The following is a 23,697-nucleotide window of genomic DNA, read 5'->3' on the forward strand; positions in this document are numbered from 1 at the left end:
TGGGCTGATGGGTTTTTTAGTTTGTTTGTTCCTTATTTCTCCTACAAAAATAGATAAAAACAGCCTATCCACTGGTAAAAACAAAACTGTCAATTTGCATTTTTCAGGCTTGAAATGAGAAAATACAGAGAAATGGGATTAAATGCTACTTACTGTCAGCGAAGCAAGTAGCATCTGTTGTTGATTGAATGATATATGTGTGAATCTGTCTTTGTGTGTCTGAATATGATTGGTTTCAGCATGTTATTTTTATACCTTCTTTATTATATAAGAGCAGCCCCCAATCTTTGGGCATCAGGGACTGGTTCTGCGGAGGGAGGTTTCTCTATGGACTGGAGGGAGTGTGGTTTTGCGTGCTCCTGGTAGTGTGCAGATGGGGCTTTGCTTGTTTTAAAAAATTTGTTTATTAAATTTTGTGTTACAATATATATTCCTATATTCATATTTTTCATTTCTGTGAAAAATCGGCAATTATTTGGTTATTTCTGTAAGTTATTCCATCATATTTATATTATGAATAACATTTACATTTATACGGTATATATATCTAAACAATCTTTTTTCCCCCTTAATTTCCAACCAGGTATAAACCTTTTTCCATATCGCATAGTAATCTTTATTTTCACAATTTTATAGTTCTAACATCAGTTTCACCATTTCTGCACAGTATTATTATTATTATTATTATTATTATTATTATTATTATTATTATTATTATTATTATTATTATTATTATTATTATTATTATTATTATTATTACTATTATTATTATTCCAAGCTTGTGCAAAAGCTACTTTGGCTGCCATCAGAATATGTATTATGAGGTATTGGATTTGTCTGGTCCACTGTCCTTTAATGATCCACAATAGATACATCTCAGATGTAAATTCAATTAGCATTTCTGTTATTTCTTGGATCCATGTCCCCCCGGACCTACTCCATGGCCTTTCCTGGGGAACATCTTTCCAACTACCTTTGGTTAAACATTATCAAACGGTAAGGTTAACTAACTGTTGTATTTCTCCAAAGATATTTGATGTAACCAAAATGTAGAATTAAGGTGAAAAATATGTTTAAGCAACTGGTTTAAAGAAGATGCCTCATGAACTGCTGAGAAGATGCCTGATGAAGTTTCACAGGAAATTCAATTGACTATTATTGGAATTGCAGAAGTACACATGCCATATAAGAAGTCAGAGAAAAAGTACAAATAACTTTACATTGAAACTATAACTGAGGAAAGAAAAGCAGACAAGGGAGAAAGAAAATGGGAAGAAGCATCTAAACTGGTTTGAACATGTTGAATAGTATTGGGCCTATCAATAAAAAAATGCCCAAGTGGTAATAGTTTTAGGTTGGAAGGATGGTAACAGTACATGGTGGAACACATTCAGTTTGAAATTATGGACATAAAGCTGAATATGGTTAATGAAAATAAATTGTGAGAACTGATGGGATGAAGTTACATGGCTGGTAGAATTTGAGACCAAGCTACAAAAAATAAATTGGAATTACTTTATAATAGGTAAATAGACAGATTGATCTTGGTTTAAAATGTTATATATGTAGCATACCCCCATTTTGGTGGTGGAGTTTGAATGTTGTCTGGTAGTGGGCGCCCAGATCACTAATCTCATTCACACTGGCTTCTTGCTTGTTTTGTAAGATCTCTGGCCAAGCAGCTTCCCTCTTCCTCTCCAAAGCTGGGTGTTGCCACAGAAGCCTCAACTGCACTTTTGTTGTTGTTGTTGTTTTGCATGCAAGCACTGCAGGGAATCCTGGTGGCTTGGAAGCCAGGATCTCCCCCTGCCTCACCTCCTCCCAAGCAAGGATTCTTGTTTGCCATTCTATGTTAAAGACTTAACGTTACCCTTTAATCTCATTCTTGCTGGCTTCTCACATGTTTTGTAAGGAGCCTCTTTCTCCCTCTTCTACCTTCATGGAGAGCTGTGTGATGCTATGGAAGGAAGCCATCCTGGGCAGCTGCCACATTCGCACACCTGGCATTGCTCTCTCCCAGCAGTTGAAGCAGTGCCATGGTGTTCTCCAGGAACTGCTGAGAGTTGCTGACAGCCAGAGAAAAGGAGCAGGAACCCTCAGCCTCAGCAGGCCAGCAACAGAAAGGCCCTGGCACTTAGCTTCAGGGCATGGATGGAGGGTGTCTGTTGGGCTACTTCTTCTCACAAGGACTTCCTTGCAGAGAGAAAGGCAGGAGGAGTGCTGTGCAAGCCAGACAGCATAGTCCAAGCTTGTTGGGCACTTCTGGCCAGAAGAAACATGAAGAAATGATCTCCTCCAGCCCCATGTCACCCAGAGAGACTGATGGACAGGGCTGATTGACAAGGACTCCACATTTAACAAAGGGGCCTTGTAGGTACAGTCCTTCCCTTCCTCTTTTGGACAATTTTAGAAAGAAAGGACTTAGAACTTCAAATGAGGTGCACCCCACAGCTGCCGCCTCTCCCACCCTTGATGGCAGCTCTGGGCTGGGCAGCAGTTTGGCTTTCCAAGCTGGCTGCAACCCCCAATCCCCACCTGCTCTGCCCCTACTTACGTGGCTGGTGGCCAAGAGAAAAGTGAGCCAGGCTGAGCCATCACCACTTGTCCCCCTCACCCGGCTTGCATCTTGCCCCTGCCTGGACTCTCACAACTGCTGATCCTTGCCTGCTATGGCTGCCAGCAGAGGGCAGTGACCAAGGGTTGCAAGATTCTGCCTCTCACATTGCCCCCCTACCTGCTGGCCCTCACTCACCTGGTCAGGTTGTGGGAGAGCTGTGCCCAAAAGACAGCCAAGCTTCGCTGTGTTCCCTTCCAGGCAGCCCTTTGCCTGAGTGCAGCAGGCCTGGAGCTGCTGGTCTCTCTCCCCTGCTTTCAGCCTTACATTCTCAGGCCAGGTAAGAGCTGAAGGAAGTCTCGGCAGGCAGGTGGCTGGGCTGCATTGGAGGCAGTGGAAAATGGCAAAGGGAGGCTTGGCAGGAAGCTGGGTCACGTGGGAGCCTGGGCCAAAGATAGGCAAGTGGATCACAGCAAGGGATCTAGTGAGCAAGGGAGACAGAAAGCAGCAGATGCTATGCAGAGGGGCAAATTGGATGGGACCAGCTAGTGATGTGATTAGCTCCAAACGGCACAAAAATTTAATATCCATTTGCCAAAACCGGTCCGGACTAGCTGAATCCAACACAGCATATTTTCCCCAACCATCTGGGTCCTCATTTTACTTTTCCTCTAGTTCCTTCCTCTACCTTTCTAATGACAAAGATTTTCATCTAACTTTGGTTAGGAATCTGTTCAATCTCCCACTTGCTGTGGAGCTATTCTCTCAGTTGATATCAACTTACTATGTTTTTCAGAGTATAAGACACTCGGGAATAAAAGACGCACATTAGATATACATTAGATTTTGGGGAGGAAAACAAGAAAAAATATTCTACCTATACCTACCACCATCCACTGGTATACATCTGGCTAGTATCTTTGCAGCAAACAGCAAATAGCCTGGTCAGCTTCAGCACATTAACACAGCCTGATTTAGCATTTAGACTTATACACTGCTTCATAGTGCTTTTACAGCCCTTACTAAGTGTTTTACAGAATCAGCATATTGCCCCCAAAAATCTGGGTCCTCATTTTACCCACCACAGAAGGATGGAAGGCTGATTCAACCTTCAGCCGGTGGTGAGATTTCAACTGCTGAACTATAGTTAGCAGTTAGCTGAAGTAGCCTGCAGTGCTGCACTCTAAAAACTGTGCCACCCTGGCTCCAACAGCTGTTTGGTGGTTGGATCGACCTCCCAGAATACCACCAATCAGTTGTACTAAGCTGCAGGAATCGCCTGAGCCCATCACCACCTCCATGCATTGCACTTTTGGCCTCCACATGTCATATTTTTTTTGCCTACGTGCATTGCATTTTTGGCCTACGTGCATTGCATTTCTGGCCTCTGTATGCTCCATTTTAAATCCAGGCTGCTAGGATTGCCACAGCACATCACTGCTGATCTCTGCCTCCGCATGCTTCTAGCCTTCACACATTGCGTTTTGACTTTCATAAATCCCATTTTTGGCCTCCACGTGCTGCGTTTTCATTCAGTTCCAAGTTGCTGCCGATACCTGCTGCCTGGAACTAGCCAAAAATATGACACACAAAGGTCAAAAATAGGGTGTGCAGAGGCTAAAAAAGAAATACACGAAGGCCAAAAACATGATGTGCGGCAGTGGTGATAGGCGGTGATGTACTGTGTCAATCCTCACAGCCTGGAACAGGTCTAAAATGGGGGATGTGAAGGCCAAAAATGTGATGCACGAATGCCAAAAATGGCTGAAGTGTAGGGGCCAATGGGTGGGCTGGGCTTCGACAAAATTTGATGTACAAGACTGTAGTGAAGACACCGGGCAGCCACAGCAGATACAACTCAACTTTATTAAACACCGAACTGAGGTAACATCATAATTGACAGGATATTTATACTCTCCAAATAACCAATGAGAACACTAGAACAATCCCGCCAAATGTCTCCCCCTACTGTTAACCCAGGACATGACACCCCTTTCCCCTAGGGGGTGCATACGAAATCATCCAGATATGCCGGCCTACGTCTGATGCGCCCTGAACAACGGGGCGAGCTCTCATAACCGACGGATACTCTTGGACTCTCTTGGGGGCCCCCTATATCCTGTTCCCCATCGGCCACATCACCGGCCTCTACTGTCGGGTCAGTTGGGCTCACTGCTTTGGGTAAGTATGGGGACTTGCCGACGCTGCCCGTAGGCACCTGGGGAGGGACCGTGTGAAACTCACCCTCTCCTTGGTCAGTAAACTCAAAGCAATGACTGTCTTCCGGACATACAGGGTCTTTATCCTTCCCCCTAGGGTCTGGTAATTCAGCCGACCTGGCCCTTAGTTGATCCACATGACGATGCCACTCTCTACCATCAGGCAACACCACTGTATACGCCTGAGGCCCCCGAGTACCGCGAACAGTACCTGCAACCCATCGAGGTGAACCCATGAAGTTCCGGGCAAAAACCAGGTCCCCGTCTCTAAAACCTCGAGCAGCCACAATTTCTCATTCCGGTTCGGTGTACAAAGGATGAAGTCTGTCCAACACGATTCGCAACTTCCGTCCCATTAAAAGTTCTGAGGGGGCCTTCGAGGTGGAGGTGCATGGGTGGTGTGTTGTGCCAATAACAATTCATCAATTCTCTCTTGCAGCGTGCCTTGGCTTATTTTAGAAAGCATATCTTTAGTGCTGCGCACCATTCTCTCCGCCAACCCATTGCTGGCAGGGTGCCACGGGGCAGTTCTAGCGTGTCGTACACCTAACCCCGCGAGGTAGGCTTCAAAACCCCCCGAAACAAATTGCGGGCTGTTATCTGATACGATGACGTCTGGGTACCCATGGGTTGAGAACAGAGCTGATAACCCCCTGATTATGTCTCTTGTTGTTGTAGATGACATAATTTTAACCTCTACCCACTTCGAATACGCATCTACCACTATTAAAAGCATTTTCCCATCAACCGGACCCGCAAGGTCGATGTGTAACCTGGACCATGGCATATTAGGGTTTTCCCACTGTAAAGGGACGGCTGCAGGAGGGGCTGCGTGGTTTTGTTGACAAGGTTGACAACTCGCGACCTTACGCTCCACTGCCTTGTCTAACCCCGGCCACCAAATGTAGCCCCTAGCCAACGCTTTCATCCGGACTATTCCAGGGTGGCCGATGTGTACCAACTCCAAAACATTAGACTGTAAACACGGGGGAAATGATCACCCTTGAGCCCCACAATACACATCCCCTTAACACAGACAGTTCCTTCCTGCGGACCCAGTACGGTAAAATTGAAGGCTCAATGCAAGACGATGCCCACCCTTGTAAAATCCATGACATCACTACAGAGAGAACAGGGTCCTTCGCTGATTCAGAAGCAATAGTAGCAGCTGATACTCTGATAGGATACGACTCTACGGCCAGCACTGTGGAAATTGGGGCTGGATCTGTTACAGGCACGGGTAGTGGACATCTGCTCAACGCATCCGCGTGAGGAATGGTGCGACCCGGCCGGTAGGTCAAATCATATGAATAATTATTTAAGAACATGGCCCATCGATTCAAACGAGGGGAAAGAATTTTGGGCGTTTGTCTATTTCCCGCCAGTATTCCCAACAGGGGTTGATGGTCTGTGACTAATTGAAATTGGCGGCCATATAAGTAATGATGGAAGCGTTTGACGCCTGCCACCAATGCCAAGGCTTCCTTATCCAATTGCCCATAATTCCGTTCGGGTCGACCTAAAGTCCTTGAATAAAATGCTATAGGAGCCTCTTTTCCCGAAGGCAAACGGTGTCCTAGTACCGCGCCCACCCCATAGGGGGATGCATCGCATGTTAATACCAATGGCAATTTTGGGCTGTATTGCACTAAAACCTCATGAGATACCAAAACCTCTTTTATGGCCATGAATGCGCTCGCCTCCGTCCTTCCCCAACACCACGGAATTCCTTTAGCCAATAACTTGTGCAGTGGTTCCACAATCGAAGCCTTGTGAGGGAGGAACATTGCATAAAAATTTAACAACCCCAAGAAAGATTGTAATTCAGTTTTGGACCTTGGTTCAGGAGCCTCAGTAATAGCTCTTATTTTGGAAGGGATAGGGCGAATTCCTCTGCTATCGATGAGGAACCCCAAGAATTCCACACTGTGAGACGCAAAAGTACACTTCCCCGTTTTGACTCGCAACCCCACCTCTTGGAATTTGTGAAGTACAGCCCGGACTCTCTCTAATAATTCCGGGCAGGATTATGCGGCTATGATTACATCATCGAAATAGGGCAAAGTTCCCGGAATTCCGTACAATAACCGCTCCATAAGCCCCTGGAATATTCCAGGAGCAGAGCTTATTCCGAATTGTAATCTAGTACAACGGAACGCCCCCCGGTGGGTAATGATGGTTTGTAAATCAGCTGTCTCAGGGTCCACCGCTAACTGCTGGTATGCGCGAGATAGGTCAATTTTCGCGAAAATATTTTCCCCTTCCAATGAATGTAAGAGATGGGCTACCATTGGTACAGGGTAGGACTGGTGTGCCAACGCTCTATTAACAGTGCACTTGTAGTCCCCACATAAACGCACGGATCCGTCTTGTTTGATGGCTACCACTAAAGGGGTTTCCCATTTAGCCTGGTCAACCGGCTCTAATATTCCCAGGCTGATCAGATGATCAAGTTCTACATCAACTTTGCCTTTAATAGCCAAAGGCACACGCCGTGGCTTCAGGCGAATCGGAGGAACCAAAGGATCACGGGTCAATGAGACCGGGGTGCCCAAATATTTTCCCAGGGTGCCATCGAAAACTGAAGGGAACTCTTGGGCTAACTGTTGGGACATAGGCACATCATTTATAACATTAATACCTTCTATAGTGAACCCCAATGCTGAAAACCAGTCTAATCCAAGTAAACTTATGAATGGCCCATCTACAATGATAATTGGTAACCGCCCCTTAAATGCTTTGTACTGAACAGGAAAATAACCTTGTCCCACAGTTGGAATGACTTGCCCTTGGTAGTCCTTTAAAAACAGGGGGCACGGCCCCAGACGACTCTTAGCCAATCGGGGAAACAGTCGCTTGATAGTGCTCCAAGACATTAAAGAAACAGATGATCCCGTGTCGACTTCCATGGCACACAATGATCCTCCAATTCGCATGAACACCGATATCTTGGACGACCCTGAAAGCTTCCCCTGCTGTGCCGACGGCTGCGTGGATTGGTGAATGCTGACTGGAGTAGTTGGTGATGCATGCTGAATTACGTTGCAGAAATCCCGTCGGCCAAATGGTTCCTTCTGCCACGCCCTTTGTTGTGGCGGATATTGCTCTCTAGCAGGAAATGGCTGAGTGTTTGATGCACTTCTTCGCAAACGGCAGACTCGGGCGATATGCCCCTGTCTGCCACAACGGTGGCAATACGCATCGCGGAATCCACAGAGCGATCGGGGGTGATCGCCCCCACAACCCCCACACGATGAACGCGACCCCCCCACATAACGGGGCTCTCCAGATGGTGGCTGCCTTTGCCTTGCTGAGGTGGCTAACTTATTAACTTCTTCTTCCTCTAGCCTCAAAGTTTTTTCAATTTCTGGTGGCAATACGGCAGCAGCTGCAGTGCTATGAGTAGTGGCTGTTTCAGCTGGCATGTCCATTTCAGCCAACGATTGTGTAGACATCTCCACGGCCCTAGCCTCTTTTAAAGCGGCCGCCAATGTCAATTCCGTCATTGTTAAAAGCCTGCGCCGAAGTCTGGCATCCCTCACCCCATAGATCAAATGATCTAAAAGATAGTCATCCAAGTCGTGAAACTCACAGGACTTGGCTGCGTGACGGAGGGCTGCCATGTATTGATTTATTGTCTCCCCCTCCATTTGGTTTCTGTGATAAAATAAATAGCGGCGAGCGCTGCGAGACGGTGGGGGGGGGCATAGTGATTTTGGAGAGTTGTGAGGAATTCCTCCCAGGGCACATCATGGATAGATCGTGGGGCAAATAATGACAAGGAGGTCTCCAACATCTCAGTCCCACAAAAACTTAAGAAATATGCCCGCTTCCTGTCCCCCAAAAGATCTTTATAATCGTTAGATATCAGGAAACACTCAAAACGAGTGAGATATGCCTCCCAAGATTCCCCTTGAGGGTTGAACGGAGGAAAAACTATTTGGGTCGACATTCTTATTTACCGCAACTTTGTTCTCAGAACGGCAGATACCAATGTGGATTCAGATCCAGCTTTCCTTCGTCGCCAGTGTAGTGAAGACACCGGGCAGCCACAGCAGATACAACTCAACTTTATTAAACACCGAACTGAGGTAACATCATAATTGACAGGATATTTATACTCTCCAAATAACCAATGAGAACACTAGAACAATCCCGCCAAATGTCTCCCCCTACTGTTAACCCAGGACATGACAAAGACAAACTGCAATTTTAACCCACTTGTAGGTGGGTGGGAAGTGTGTTTTATAATCAGAAAAGTATGGTAGTTAAAGTCTCCAATTACTACTATCGTATGTTAACATTTATTAATTGATTAACAAAAAATTCATCTATTTCTCCTGTTTGATTGGTTGGCCTGTAGTGTAAGTCTATAGCAATGTCATTATTTCTTTCTTTTATATTGACCCATATGGATGCTAGGAGGTGTATTTGTGTATTTGTGTAGAGATGTAGTGATATTTTATATATAATGCAATTGTACCAGCAGTGGGTTACTCCCAGTATGGTCTGATTCTAAGAACCAGTGGTGCCGGTAGCAGGAGGCTCCACCCACCTGCCTAGTATGCTTCTGCACATGAGCAGAACCTTCTGCGCATGCACTGTAGCATCATGCATGCAAGCGAGCAGACACATGAACTGGTAATACATGTTTTAGAAAGCATTACTGAACTGTACCTTCTCTTTTGTTAGGTCTGTTTCTTTTGAATTGTTTCTATCCTTCCATCAGTACATTCTAGTCATGAGTTTCATCCCATCAAGTTTCAGTAATGCAGCTATATCACATCTATCTTCATGTACTAATACTTAAAGTTAATCCTGTTTCTTCCTTAAACTTTGAGCATTAGTATATAGGCATTTGAGTCACTTAAGGGGCTTGGGTATGTTTCTTAGCTTTTTAGTAAGCTTTAGAAATACTAGACTGGATTATCAGGCTTACTTTTACCTTTGTAAAATATAGCATTTCAAACTACTGGTAAAAACAGAACTGTTGCATGTTATTACTTTGGAGCTAGTACATCAGAAATGCAACCAAAGCAGACTTTTCCCTGAATATGTTATTCTGTGCAAGATAGGTTCAGTAATCCACAAATATCCATAATATCTGAAGGCCAACATACCATTGTTTGTCACTTATTAACTGGGAGATATATGCCATGTAATGGAACATAATCATATTGTTGTATTCTTTGGGCATTAAAAATTATTGAACTTTTGCATGAACATGTTGAAGGTAAAATTTAATAAGTATTTCAGGCATACCTTGGAATAATTTCATACAAAAATGCTTTATTATCTAATTAACTGAAATTTCATCTAATTTTCCCTTTAGCTTGCTGCAAAATATGGACCTATATGTACTGTCTGGATTGGATCAAAACCAAGGGTTGCTCTTTATGGATATGAGGTTGTAAAAGATGCTTTGATAAATCATGCAGAAGAATTTAGTGGGCGAACTGAAACGCCTTTGAAGAGGCGACTATTCTCTAATAAAGGTTCATTCTCTTTCATTTCCTTATTTTTGTTTTTCTTGAAGTTTAAATAAGTAATTTGAAAGTATCTTTATCCTGATTATACTACTGATAGCTGTGAATGTTTTACTAAAAAGGGGTTTTGTAAAAATGTTGGTTTTGTTATACTTCATGAAGTTGGAAGGAATGTTTTTTCACCATTTTTCTCCCACTCCTGAAGTCAGCCCAGGTTGTTGTTTACTTGCAAAAAAATATAATTTCACTTTAAACTGGTCCTCACAAAACACTTACAAAAAACACTTTGAAGTGCAAATGACCAATTTTTCCTATTTCAGACAGTTTGTGCAAAGGCCTAACTCTATAGTGAGAGTTGTAATGGTGGGAAAGATATAAGAAAGAAGACAATGAATTTAGTTACAATGATGGGAAATACTGTTTTGGGGCCAGTTTGTTGTGGTTAAGATCTATGAAGCTACTAATATTTGGCAGTGACTTGTTTGCTTATACCCTAGCAAACATAGCATGAAACTGTGCTCTTTTTATTAGGGACAACTCTACTGCACAAAAATATCTGAACTGAAGCAACTTCAATTTTATTTTGCTCACCGATAAATTGCATCTCAGTACACAATTCTCTTCATGTCTGGTGTAGGAATTTGTTCCTATACCATACCACACTTACAGAAACCTGTGACATTGCTTTCATAACTTCATTCATCGTTCTTTAAATATGGCAGAAATCAAGAATGGAAATATGAAAATTGTGGAGTTCAGCTAACTAGTATTTCAAGCATGAAGGCTTCTTTACTTTAAAAGTGGAGAGAGAAAAAAGTGTAATGCATAATTTTTTACTGTTCTGCAAAATTTGAGAACTGATATCACATTGTGATCTGTTTCCTATGTCTTTTGTTTCTGTTATGACCAGTACTGATGAGAAGAAATGGAAGGAGCTACGACAGTTCACACTTTCCACTTTGCGAGATTTTGGGATGGGGAAGAAAAGGATTTCTGAGAGGGTACAGGAAGAAGCCCTTTGTCTGGTGGAGGAAATGGCTACCACAAAAAGTTTAAAAAGAATCTGGAAAGGGTTTGTTGCACTAAGTGAAGTTACAGGAAAACTAGATTCTACAGTGAATCTCAAATCTTCTGCACTTAAGTGCACAAAATAAAGAAAAATGTAGATAGGGAGTGAGTGCACCTCTCTCTTTTATTTTGCAATGTTGTTCAGAAGCAAAAGGAAAAGTACACACAGCAAGATTTCAAGCTGCTTCTCCTTCTTTTCTATCCAGTATCAGTATTTGGCTTCATAAAATTACAAGCTTGCTCAAAAGTACTAAAATCTTGCATGGACTAAGAGATACAAAATACTAGGAAATATTAATAGGGTAGTTATAAATTCATAAAAGTACAAGTTTGCTCAAAAGTAGTGAAATGTTATGCTGGATGCATTATCCAAGAAAACACACATCGAGCAAATTCATCAACCAATAAAACACTTTATGGATAATTGAGACAGGTAAACTAAGGGATATAAGGAAAGCATGGTTAAGAACAGTCTCCATGAGACATAGAGAACTGTAGGAGGGATTGAATTAAATGGGCATGAATAGAATTAGAAATCTTTGAAAACTGTCTTTGGTGGACAAGACTCTTTTGGAAGGAGATAGGAAAAGATATAGAAATGTATGGGATAATTTTTTTTAAAGCATTAAATAGATTAGAAGAAGAGAGGAATGGAGAGAAAAGCGTGCTCAGTTAAAACTGGAAGTAGAAGCAAAAAGGTTTATTAAAAATAATTTGAACGTAGTGCCAAATGAAACATGAGGCAAATCAGCATCCAGCAAAGGACCTTATTGATGAATGAGATAGGTGATCTAAGGATAAAAAAGAAAACTTGGTGGGCTTCAAAGTGGAACATGGAAACACTACTCTGTATCTTAACTAAAATGGTTATAGTATTTAATATGGCAATCATATTCCATTTTTAGACAAGAGTTAAAAGAACAATCAGTTCAATGTCTTTGGCCTGAACCACTTTTTGTTGCAACTTTATAGGGAGAATCATGGAAGGGAAGATTCACATTCACTGATCATACTTATAAATTTCTGTGGCCTTTGTTGCAGGGCAGCCTTTTGACCCAAGAAGAAGTTGTGCAGGTGCTGTTTCTAATGTGATCTGTGCAGTCATCTTTGGCAATCGATTTGATTACAAAGATCCCACCTTCATAAAGAACCAGCAGATTATGGAGTCTCAAATGAGATTTTTTAGTAGTTTCCTAGGAATGGTATGTTTTTCCTCTCTGATGCTCCTCCTGAACCCCCATTTTTCCTAATAGGTCTCTCTGTGTGTGCAAATATGTAAAGACTAAATGTGATGAGCTATTAAACATGAGATACCAAATCCAAAAATCCAGTGAGATTGAACTATTCAAATATAAATTGATACTCAGAAAATCTTCCCTGGCTGGGCTAATTTCCTAGACCCGTGATGGCGAACCTATGGCAGGCATGCCACAGGTGGCACGCAGACACATATCTGCAGGCACACAAGCTATTGCCCTAGCTCAGCTCCATTCATACATGTGCTAGCCAGCTGATTTTCAGATGGGCCCACTGAGCCACACACCCCCTCCCAAGAGTCTCCATGTGGCCGATTTTGGATGCCAGGTAAGTACAGGGCTCATGTGAAGGCCCTGAGAGGGTATTTTCAGCCTCTGGAGGGCCTCTGTGGGAGCAGGGAAAAATCTCTAGAACCAGGAAAACATCTGGAGCATGGGGAGGCTGAAAAATAAGCCCACTGGAAGTCTGGAATCAGGCTGTTTCTGACCTCTGGAGGACCTCCGGGGGATGAGGGGGCGTTTTCACCTCCCCCAGGCTCCAGGAAAGTCTCTTGAGTCAGGAAAGCATCTGGAGACGGAAGGGCAAAAAATGGGCCTACAGAGTCCACCACCAGAAATTCGGAAATGGCCCATTTCTGGCCTCCCGAGGCTTCAGGGAAGTTTGCTAGGCCTAAAACAGGCTGTGTGGGAGGTCATACATGCATGTGTGGGGGAGTGCAGGGTTTGCACACATATGCGTGTGGAGGTGGAGTACGAAAGAATTGAATTATGGGTGTGGGCATGCACGCGTCATAGCAAGCACAGGTGCACTTTCAGCACCCCAGGAAAAAAAGGTTTGCCATCACTGTGCTAGGGGATCATTGCCTTTTTTGGGGGTAACTCCTTTGGTTCCTGACCTGCTTGTTTCTAGTACTCACTGATTTCTTAACTAGTCAGGGAAGTCCAAACATGGAATTTCACTGAAAGGGATTTGTCTCCTAATATTAGTGTTTCACTGCAGAGTTTTTTTTAACCTCTTGACTGAAAAGTTGTTTTAAGTTCTCATACATAATTCCTTCTTGTTTTAAAAGATGACATCCACCCATCTCCCCCAGCCAAAAAATTAATGATATAAGGCAGGGGTGAAATGCCCCCAGTTCGGGCATGTCTGCCGGTGGTCAGGAGCCGGTAACAATGGCACCCATTCGATCAGATTTCTTTTACCGTTTGTGCATTGTGCAAAGCATTCTATGCATGCACAGAGGGTAAAAGAACCCAAATGGCAGATTTTGGGTGGCTGGGCGAAGCCTCGAGCTGGCATTGTTACCAGCTCTCTGACCACCAGCAGGCATGCCCGAACCAAGAGCATTGCACCATTGATATAAGGACAGTATAAATATTACAATCAAACTAATTATTATATTTTGCAATCAAACTATTATAATATTATTTTTTAAAAGTGCAATACTAAAAATCATATTGGCAGTGCTAATTATCATGTCAAATTGTGGACAGGTACATCTCTCAAGGCTTTTTAGACAGCTCCCTTATGTTTAGGCACACACTTCCAATCTTCAAGGAATTTGGCCTTTTTCACCATTATCCCTTTGGAGGAGAGATGGGGGAGGGGGGAATCGAAGAAAACAGCAAGTGAAGTATCTCCTGCATAAAAATCAGCCCAGATGAGGAAAGATCTGGGAGAAAGCTTTTGGAGACATTCCTCTTCAATTAACTTATTACAAATAAACATTCCCATTACAATTTCTAGGTCCTGTATTTACCTGTGACTAGAATTAAAGACAGCATATTGTGATGCTTGCGATTTTTGTCTTCTGGTCTTGGACCTATCTGAGGGTTGACAATTAGTAATATCAAAGTAAAAGCTACTCTCTGAACAGTTGGGGTATTAAGCCCCCATAATAATGACCAAACAGGCATGATATTTAATTTGTACTCTGCGGCAGGTGTACAATACTTTCCCAAAAACAGTGGAATTCTTTTTTGGGCAACACATCAAGTATTTTGCTAAAGTTGACGAATTCTGTGATTATATCCATGAGAAGGTGGATTTGCACAAGAAGACATTGGATCCCCAGAACCCACGTGATTATATTGATTGCTTCCTTCTTAGAATAGAGAAGGTAGGCATGTAGGTACCATCTCTGCATAACTGTATAAATATCTCCAATATGCATCTAAGAGGAAACTGGTTCATCCCAGATGACGATGTTGATGATGGTGGGTGTTGGTGGCGTTGATGGTGGTGATCATGGTGATGGTGATGATGATGATGTTATCCATTCAGTCGTATCCAAATCCTAGTGAAAATAGACGTGGCCAGGTTTTCCCAAATTTTCTGATATTGACCTAGTTCTTTGAGTTGTTCTTTGCTCTGGCAAGTGTCCAGACATTGTGTTCTTAGGCAGCATGTTTCCTTTTACTGTTAATTCTTCCAAACAAAATTGCTTTCTCCAAGTGAATTCCCTGCAGGAGACATTTCTGTGATTTTGCCTTGCAGTGACATTTCTGGTGTTACGCATTCCAGTACTTGCTTGTTAGTCACATTTGCTGTCCAAGGAATATGCAGAAGCCTTCTCCAGCACCACAACTTAAATGAGTCTGTCCCATATGATGTAATATGAAAATATTTATTCTCCCTTGGACAACAATTTCCTGTCCATTTGTTGGCATGTAATCCTATTGCAGGCATAATTATAATTATAACAAAGGGCATTTGTTATGGAAGACGGTTTAAAATATATATGAAAATTGATATGGAGGAGATTTTTGAGAAAATTGAAACATTTTGATCTAATTAATTTGATGTGATTAAGAATAGTAACAGCCTAAAATGTATACAGTTCTCTTTTTTTTTTTACTTTTTTTTTTATCATATGAAGAATTGGAATAATTATTTCTTTGGTCCAGATGTTAAATCATCAGGAGGTGGCATTGGTTTAATCTGTGCATACCAAAATTGTAAAAATGTTATATTGTAAATTAATTTGAAATTAATGGTATCTTTTTTTCTGTACACGTGATTGGAGAAGAAAAATAAAAAAAAATTCACCCCCCCAAAAAGAAAAAAGAAGCAGCTAAATATCTCTCTAATCTATCAGCACAGAAATAAAGGCTACTATTTTTCTGGCTATTATTCTTCTAAAAATGAGTATGTATAGAAATTTGCTTTCTATTTGCTTTCTAGGCTAATTTAAATGTTACCAAAGAAGCAGGTTGCTGCTTCCTCTACATCAAATGCTGATACAGAAATACCTTAGAATCAAAGACCTGTTCCATATATTCTAAAATCAGTATGGTTAAATTATGTTTCCCTTAATGGAAAGAGGCACTAGGAAGAGTTTTATGAATTACTTTATTTCAATTCGAAATATAATTTTTATTCTTCCATTTTCTTTTCTATGTTCTTTTTATGAGCAGAATTTATTTGAGAGTATCTACACTCAGGGCCGCTGATAGGGCGGTACTACTGGTAGTGGCTTCAGGGGCCCGGCCAAATTGACAAATAGGGGGGGCCCGGATGGTTTTGCCGCCCCCTGGTGCCCGCAGTAATTTGTGCCCAGTGAGCAGCGCCGACGCCGAGCTCCAGCTCCTCGCTCGCACAGGCGCAGTACCGGCCCTCTCTTGGAGATCACGGCGAAGGTAGGAGCCCCTTCGGGGTGGCGGCGTTGGGGAATGAGGCTTGGGCGGCTGGGGCATTCCCTGTAGCTGTAGGCTGCGCACGCCTTAGCCAGCGCACCCCAAAACGCCCTCCCCCGGCCCCGCACACCCTTTTCCAAGGGCGCGCATGCCGCGGCCGCCCCCAGCCCCCCCGCTCCTCTAACCCCCTCGTGCCAATGGCTACTCGCCGCTGCCCCCCGCATGCCCGCCCACCCACCTGATTCACCTCTCTTTCTTCTCCGCCGGCCAAGGTTTTTCTTGCCGAAAAAAAGAGAAAGAAAACCTTTGCCGGCTTTTTTTCTTCTTAATTTGAATGTTCCGGGCGGGCTGGCAGGGACATTGAAAATCACTTTCGCCAGCATCTGGAGAACAAGAGAGAATGAGAGTGACAGAGCAAGATAGAGAGAAAGTGAGAAAGAGAGAGAGAGAGAAAGAAGGGGGGAGAGAAAGAGATAGCAAGAGAGAGAGAACGAGAGAGAGAGTGAGAGAAAGAAAACAAGAGAGAGAAAGTGAGAAAAAGAGAGAGAGAGCAAGAGGGGGAGAGATAGAGAAAGAGAAAGAGGGGGAAGAGAGAGAAAGAGAAAGAAAGAAAGAAAGAAAGAAAAAGAGAGAGAGATGAGAGAGGAAGGAAGAGAGTGAGAGAGAGGAAGAAAGCAAGATAGAGAAAGAGAGAAAGAAAGAAAGAGATGAGAGAGGAAGGAAGACAGTGTGAGAGAGGAAGAAAGCAAGATAGAGAAAGAGAAAGAGAGAAAGAAAGAAAGAAAGAGATGAGAGAGGAAGGAAGAGAGTGAGAGAGGGCTGTGTTTGACCTCAGAGGGCCGGGGGAGGGCTTGCCCAGGGTGTGTGACCATGGTGGCCATGGCACGGGATTTGGGGGCAGTAGTTTTAAAATGGTGGGGGGGGGCAGACACTTAGGCTGTATGGGGCCCCAAAATTCCTGATGGTGGCCCTGTCTACACTCCTGAAGGTCTTGTGGAGAATGTGCATTTACTTTTTGCTGCTGGGACAATAACCACAAGCAAGACTTTGCTCTGCAGCCTCCTATCTGTGACTAAATTGCCGCACATTCAAGGTAGAGAAATATCCCCAAACATAGAAATGTGTCAGTACTCTTAGAACCTTCACTACTAAAGCTAGGAAAAAGAAATTAAGTTAAACTCAATGCAGCTGCATTACTGAGAACTCTTGGAAAGTCTTTTGCCAACACTGCCTTCTAGAATGCTTTTTGTTCTGTTTTGTTTTGTTTTTACATTTCTTAGTCCAGCTAACATATCCACAGAACAAATGGGTCTTGCATCAGATCTTGAGGTTTCATGAAGACAATTTTAGTGAAATAATATCCATTATATCATTAAGAGATCCCGAAGATCATGTGATTGAATGCTTTAACAAAAGGACAAGGAAAAACCAAGAAAGTCCAGTTGCCTATGACAAAAACACCTTTCAGAAACCCTGACCTAGAAGATGGCAAAGTGGAGGCAATCGGATGCTGAAGCCTTCCCCTCGTCCCCCACCTGTATTTGGGGAGGGGGCTTTATGTTTGCTATCTAGTAAGGCAAAGAGACACACATAAGCCAAATCAATGTCATCTTGGAATAGAAAAGTTGAAAATTTCTCCAAGTTGAAATGTTCTCAACTGAGAAGTGAGGTTTGGAACAAAGAACTATTGTCCTGTCTAGAATTGCCTTTCCTGAATATGTTTTGAAAGACATGTTTTTATGTAAGTGGTGGTTCAATGAAGGTGCTCAGCATGAGAAAATAAAAAGCTATCAATCTCATGTCAATATTTTTCTCATACAGCTAAGGTGCAACAGGAGATTGATCGGGTGGTGGGTGCAGACCGCACTCCAAGCATGGAGGACCGGTTGAAGATGCCTTTTACAAATGCTGTGATCCACGAGGTTCAACGGTATGAGAAAATCAGTCTTGAAAAATTTCCACGGCAAACAACGTGTGACATAAAGTTCCATACTTATATGATTCCCAAGGTGAGCTGACATAGCTATTTGTCAAGATGTTCTAAATAAAAAGAAAAAAATGACTTATTTTAGGTAACCGGGAACCAAAATCTTTCTCTCCACCTGAAGTACTATCCATAATGTCCTCTGTTTCTTCCTCTCCCTCTAGGACACGGCTGTTGTGCCAATCCTCTGCTCTGTACATTTTGACCCTCTCCAGTGGGAAACTCCAGAGAAGTTCAATCCCAATCATTTTTTGGATGAAAAGGGCCAGTTCAGGAAAAGAGATGCTTTCATGGCATTCTCAGCAGATATTGGAAATCCGCATGCTCGCTTGATCTAAGTTATTCTTTTATCAGGTACAATTCGAGCAAGTATACTTTTAAATAACTTTATTTTATTGTTTGCTATTGAAGGGAAGAGAGTGTATCTAGGCGAAGCCCTGGCTAGGATGGAGCTCTTCCTGTTCTTCAGCACTTTGCTCCAGAAGTTCACCTTCTATCTGACTGGGGATACCAAGGACACGGATGTAATGTCTTTGTACACGGACTTCATAACGAAGAATCATTACCCCTATATACGAGCCATTAATCGTTCAATGGACACTTGTGTCCAATAATCAGTAGAAAGTAACAAAACATGTGAGATGTCTATTACATTCTAAAGTACTCTTAAAATTGATGTGGAATACTAATGCAGTTATTTTTATAGGAAAGATAGCTACTGTTGCCTATGATCTGACTACGTGTTTTGCCTCAGAAATGTTTCATAGACTTATCTCTAAACTATATTCTGCAAACTCACAATACAGTAGAATCTCTGGTCACGACCACAATTCCTTCCTGGTCACAATCTGATTTGGTTGTGACTTGAACCTAATTTTGGAAATTTAGCACTTCCCCCCCCCCAAAAAAAAATGGTGCAGAAAGGAAAATCAGCTGCATAATGATAATGATAATGATAATGATGATGATGATGATGATGATGATGATGATGATAATGATAATGATAATGATAATGATAATGATAATGATAATGATAATGATAATGATAATGATAATGATAATGATAATGATAATGATAACGATAACGATAATGATAACAACAACAATAATAATAACAACAACAACAACAACAATAATAATAATAATAATAATAATAATTATTATTATTATTATTATTATTATTATTATTATTATTATTATTATTATTATTATTATTTCTGTTAGCCGCCCCGAGTCTCCGGAGAGGGGCGGCATACAAATCCAATAAATAAATAAAATAAATAAATAAATAATAGTGTATTTTTTGGTCGGAACCCAATTTGGTCACGGTCAGAAATTTTTGTGACCACAGATTCTGCTGTATATAACTTGTACCAGAGATTTTAACTTTATATGATATTCTTAGAAATACTACCATATGAGAAACTGAGTTTGTGGATTTATATTTGAAAACAACAAAGGTGATCTTTTATTGACACAGTATGCTTGAGGTAAATCCAAGACAATGTTATGTTAAATCTATTGATATCTAATGATTGTTTTAAAGACTGATAAACTGTCTTGTATATGACTGAACTATAATAATTGCTTGGTAATATATACAACTGAAACATGTATTAATTTACTTGAGACACTGTAGCAATTAAAGATGAATCCATTTTTCATATAAATGTTATGTCACCAGGTAAAAAGCAAAAATAAATAAAATAAAAATCACACTTTTCAGATTGTCAAAAGTGTCCTGCTTAAAACCCAGTAAGGAAATCTATGAAATTTGCCCTGTGTTCTCTGTGATCCATTTGGAAAATAGATGGAATTCCACCTAATTCCATATACAAAACAACAACATCAAAAAATATTAAAGCTGACAGATTTTGAAAAGTGGGGGAAATTACAACTCTTTTTATTCTGTAGAATAGCAGTTTTTATACTTTTTTCAAAGAGCCCCCATTAGCTGAGATCTAAAATTCTTTGAACTGAATAGAATGATTACAAAATTTATTTGGCAAAATAGGAAACCTAGAATTAAAATAGCATATTTATAAGACAGTACAGATAGAGGAGGCTTAGGACTTTCAGAGATGAAACTTTATTACTATTCTGATTCTTTAAGTTGGATAAAAGATTGGATGAATTTATATAATAAAAGGATCTTGACCTTGGAGGAGCATGACTTGCAAATAGGATGGCATGCCCACCTGTGGAAGGACGATTCAAAAAGACAAACCACATTCAATAAACACTTAATTAGGAAATCCCTCTTAAAAACTTGGCATGAAATTAAAAAGACAAATTATATCAAAGTACCTACATGCTTATCTACTATGGAGGCTATTATCTATCCCAATCTAATAGACCCTACTAAAACCCTGAAATATAATGATGTCTTACTCCCAAATGGAGATTTAAAAAATAGGGAAGAATTACAAAAACAAAACTATAAGATTGATTGGTGGATTTACGCACAAGTTAAATCCATATACAACAAAGATAGAGAAGGTCCAGGCATAGACATAACCACACAACCATTAGATAAAATTTTGACTGGGTCAGATGACAAAATAATCACAAAACTATATAAATATTTGTTAGAATCAGGTAAAATAGAGGAAATTGTTAAAGGTCCAAATATCGCTTGGGCAAAAAATATGGAACATAATATTAACCTAGACGATTGGGAGGAATCATGGAATACTAACTCTAAAATTACAAAATCAGTTGCATACAAAGAAAATTATTATAAAATATTCTATAGATGGTATCTACCCCCTTCAAGATTGGTTAAAATTTATCCAAAATAAAACAATAAATGCTGGAAATGCACCCAAAAGACTGGCAGCTTCTTCCACTTGTGGCGGTCTTGTCACAAAGCGAAAATATTTTGGAACATGATACATAAGTGGCTTCTAGAAATTACAAAGGAAAAAACTGAATTCACCCCCCAAAGGCATGCTACTAGGAATATGGAAGAAAAAAAATACTCTAACCCCCCCCCCCGATACCTAATGATGCATATAATAACCGTGGGCAGGATATCATATGCCCAACTATGGAAAAACGAAAAGAACCCATTAGAAAACAACATTATAGACAAGATTTACAAATGCACAGAAATGGACAAAATGACCATGGAAATCAATGGTACAAATAGCAAAGAATTTTATGAGATATGGAAAAATTGGTAATAATGGATGGATGAAAGAAAAAGGGTAATATGACACAATGTAGTTGTGCTGATAAAATAGATAAATACATATACATGATACAGATAATGCATGCCCATCTGTGGAAAGATGACAAATAGATAAGCAACATATTAACTTCTGTATCTACTTGTCAAGGCTACTCAGTGATATTTTTATACACTTATGTGTTCTGCTGGGCTCTATGGTATGAGTCTACCGAAAATTCAAGAGTACAAATTTCAGACACACACACACTTGAAAGTTCAAAAACAATGTTCTTTATCACAAAAATTCAAAAGAAACAAAGCACCCTTTTTGTATTGCAAAGAGCACTCGTCCCAAAACAACCTGGTAGTCTGTACAATCCCCTTAATCAGTCCTTAAGTACTTAGCTAGCAGCTGTGAAGAAATGTCACAGCCCTCCTTCCTCCACAAAGTGAAACACACACATTTTGCTCTGCTTTGGTTTCCAAGTCGTGAAAAATCAACAAACAAATTTCGGAAACAGCAAGGCACGATCCTGAAGAACAACGATCAGATAATCTTCCACAATGGCCAAGCCAGCACGCTGCTATTTATATCAGCAGCTCTAATTACTGGAACACCACCCAAACACAGGTGGCCTCTCTTATCTCCTGCAATATTTCTTCAATTGGTCTCTTCTATGCATAATTCTGCGCGTTTGTGGGTCTAACACTTCCTCATTCGAATTGACCGAAGATAATGGAGATTGGCTTCCTGGGCTGTGTGCCAAGCCCCCCTCTTCCAAGTCACCCCCACCTTCTTCGTCCGAGGAAACTGCACTACCTGACTCTGTTGGCAATAAAACAGGCCTATGACATGTTGATGTTTCCCCTGAATCCACCTCCACATTCCTTGGGGCAGGAGCTGGGGCAGAGCCAACCACAACACTTATGAGTATAATTAACTACTACTAATCTATTTTACTTACCACACTTATCCTATCCCTTTGAATAATATGTATTGTATATAAATGGTAATACACAATGGGGAAAGAGTCATCAGAAATTGTATTGCCATCTGTCGGCATGACTAAGGCTAAAACAACAAAGCCAATTACAGGAGGGAGGAAACAGTGTGCATCTATCACATGTGCATTGACTAAGTCAATCACCATTACATAAAAGTAAGCATCTCTTAAATGGGGGTTTTACACACTGACAATGTCAGCTTCAAAGTGCATGCATGTGCTGGCTAGCTGATTTTTGGCCTTGGGGGAGGCTGTTTTTACCCTTCTTAGTCTTCAGGAGGCTTCCCTGAAGCCTCCAGAATATGAAAAATGGCTCAATGGTCAAACCAGAAGTTTGGGGAAATAGACTTCCAGTTAGCCCCTTGCCACTCCAAATGGCAAGTTTGGAGTGCCATTTTTCTCACTCCGAAAGCCTTTGGAGTGTGAAAAACAGTCTGAGTCACCAACAGTCCCCATTGGCTGACCTGTTACCATATCTGTTCCAATTCATGAACATTTATATACTGACAAACATTAGGTATAACAAAAGAAAATGTATAATAAAAAATATTTTTTTCTAAAAAAATGGTACTAGATAACCTCAAACTGACAACCTCAAAACCCAAAGCCCTCCTAGTGTCCATCACTGCTCTTAGAGATACTCTGACTTCTCAGTTTATATTCTTGTGTATCTTCGTTTGAAAAGTATGGTACATCAGACAATGTGATTTGCAGGTTAAAAGGGTATAGCTAGCTGATGAGAGCATAATAAACTCGGAATAGATCTATCAACCAGTGGAACAGCTTGCCTGCAGAGGTGGTGAACACTCCAATACCATAGACTTTCAAGAAAAGATTGGACTGCTATTGGACTAGTGTGATGTAGGGTCTCCTGCAACAGCAGTGGGTTGGACTAGATCAGGGGTCCTCAAACTTGGCAACTTTAAGACTTGTAGACTTCAACTCCCAGAATTCTCCAGCCAGCTGTGCTGGCTGGAGGATTCTGGGAGTTGAAGTCCACAAGTCTTAAAGTTGCCAAGTTTGAGGACCCCTGGACTAGATGACCTGCAAGGTCCCTACCAACTCAAATAAAAAAATAAAAAAATAAAATATACTAGTCTCCCTTCCTTTTCATTATCAGCAAAAAATATGCTACACATATAGATTATAGTTTGATGGATATAGCCTAGAGGATAATTCTTTGCCTTACAAGGCAAAGGTTGCAGGTTCAAGTCCCAGTGGGTATGGCTAGCTGATGAGGCCAAAATAAGGCCGAAATAGATCTATCCTAGTCTCCCTTAATTTTCAAATTCAGCAAAAAAACATGTGACACACACAC

The 23,697-nt window shown here is 41.4% G+C and overlaps 1 protein-coding gene across 1 annotated transcript; it reads left to right on the top strand.

Moving 5' to 3' along the window:
• Positions 1 to 5,962: 5,962 nt before the first annotated feature.
• LOC139159439 (cytochrome P450 2C11-like) lies at positions 5,963 to 18,817 on the top strand. Its single transcript, XM_070736756.1, has 10 exons — positions 5,963 to 6,065; positions 8,753 to 8,864; positions 10,106 to 10,269; positions 11,161 to 11,292; positions 12,358 to 12,529; positions 14,527 to 14,703; positions 17,156 to 17,312; positions 18,041 to 18,228; positions 18,368 to 18,507; positions 18,613 to 18,817. The coding sequence occupies exons 1-10, from the start codon at positions 6,049 to 6,051 to the stop codon at positions 18,815 to 18,817; spliced, it is 1,464 nt and encodes a 487-aa protein (XP_070592857.1). The 5' UTR covers positions 5,963 to 6,048.
• The last annotated feature ends 4,880 nt before the right edge of the window (positions 18,818 to 23,697 follow it).

This window comes from Erythrolamprus reginae, chromosome 2 (genome assembly GCF_031021105.1).
Source record: "Erythrolamprus reginae isolate rEryReg1 chromosome 2, rEryReg1.hap1, whole genome shotgun sequence".
NCBI classification, from domain to species: Eukaryota; Metazoa; Chordata; class Lepidosauria; order Squamata; family Dipsadidae; genus Erythrolamprus; species Erythrolamprus reginae.

Excerpts from the sequence above, each read along its gene's own strand:
- LOC139159439 (XM_070736756.1), top strand. Across the intron at positions 8,865-10,105 it reads TTATTAAACACCGAACTGAG|CTTGCTGCAAAATATGGACC; the intron begins GTAACATCATAA and ends TTTTCCCTTTAG. Across the intron at positions 12,530-14,526 it reads TTAGTAGTTTCCTAGGAATG|GTGTACAATACTTTCCCAAA; the intron begins GTATGTTTTTCC and ends ACTCTGCGGCAG.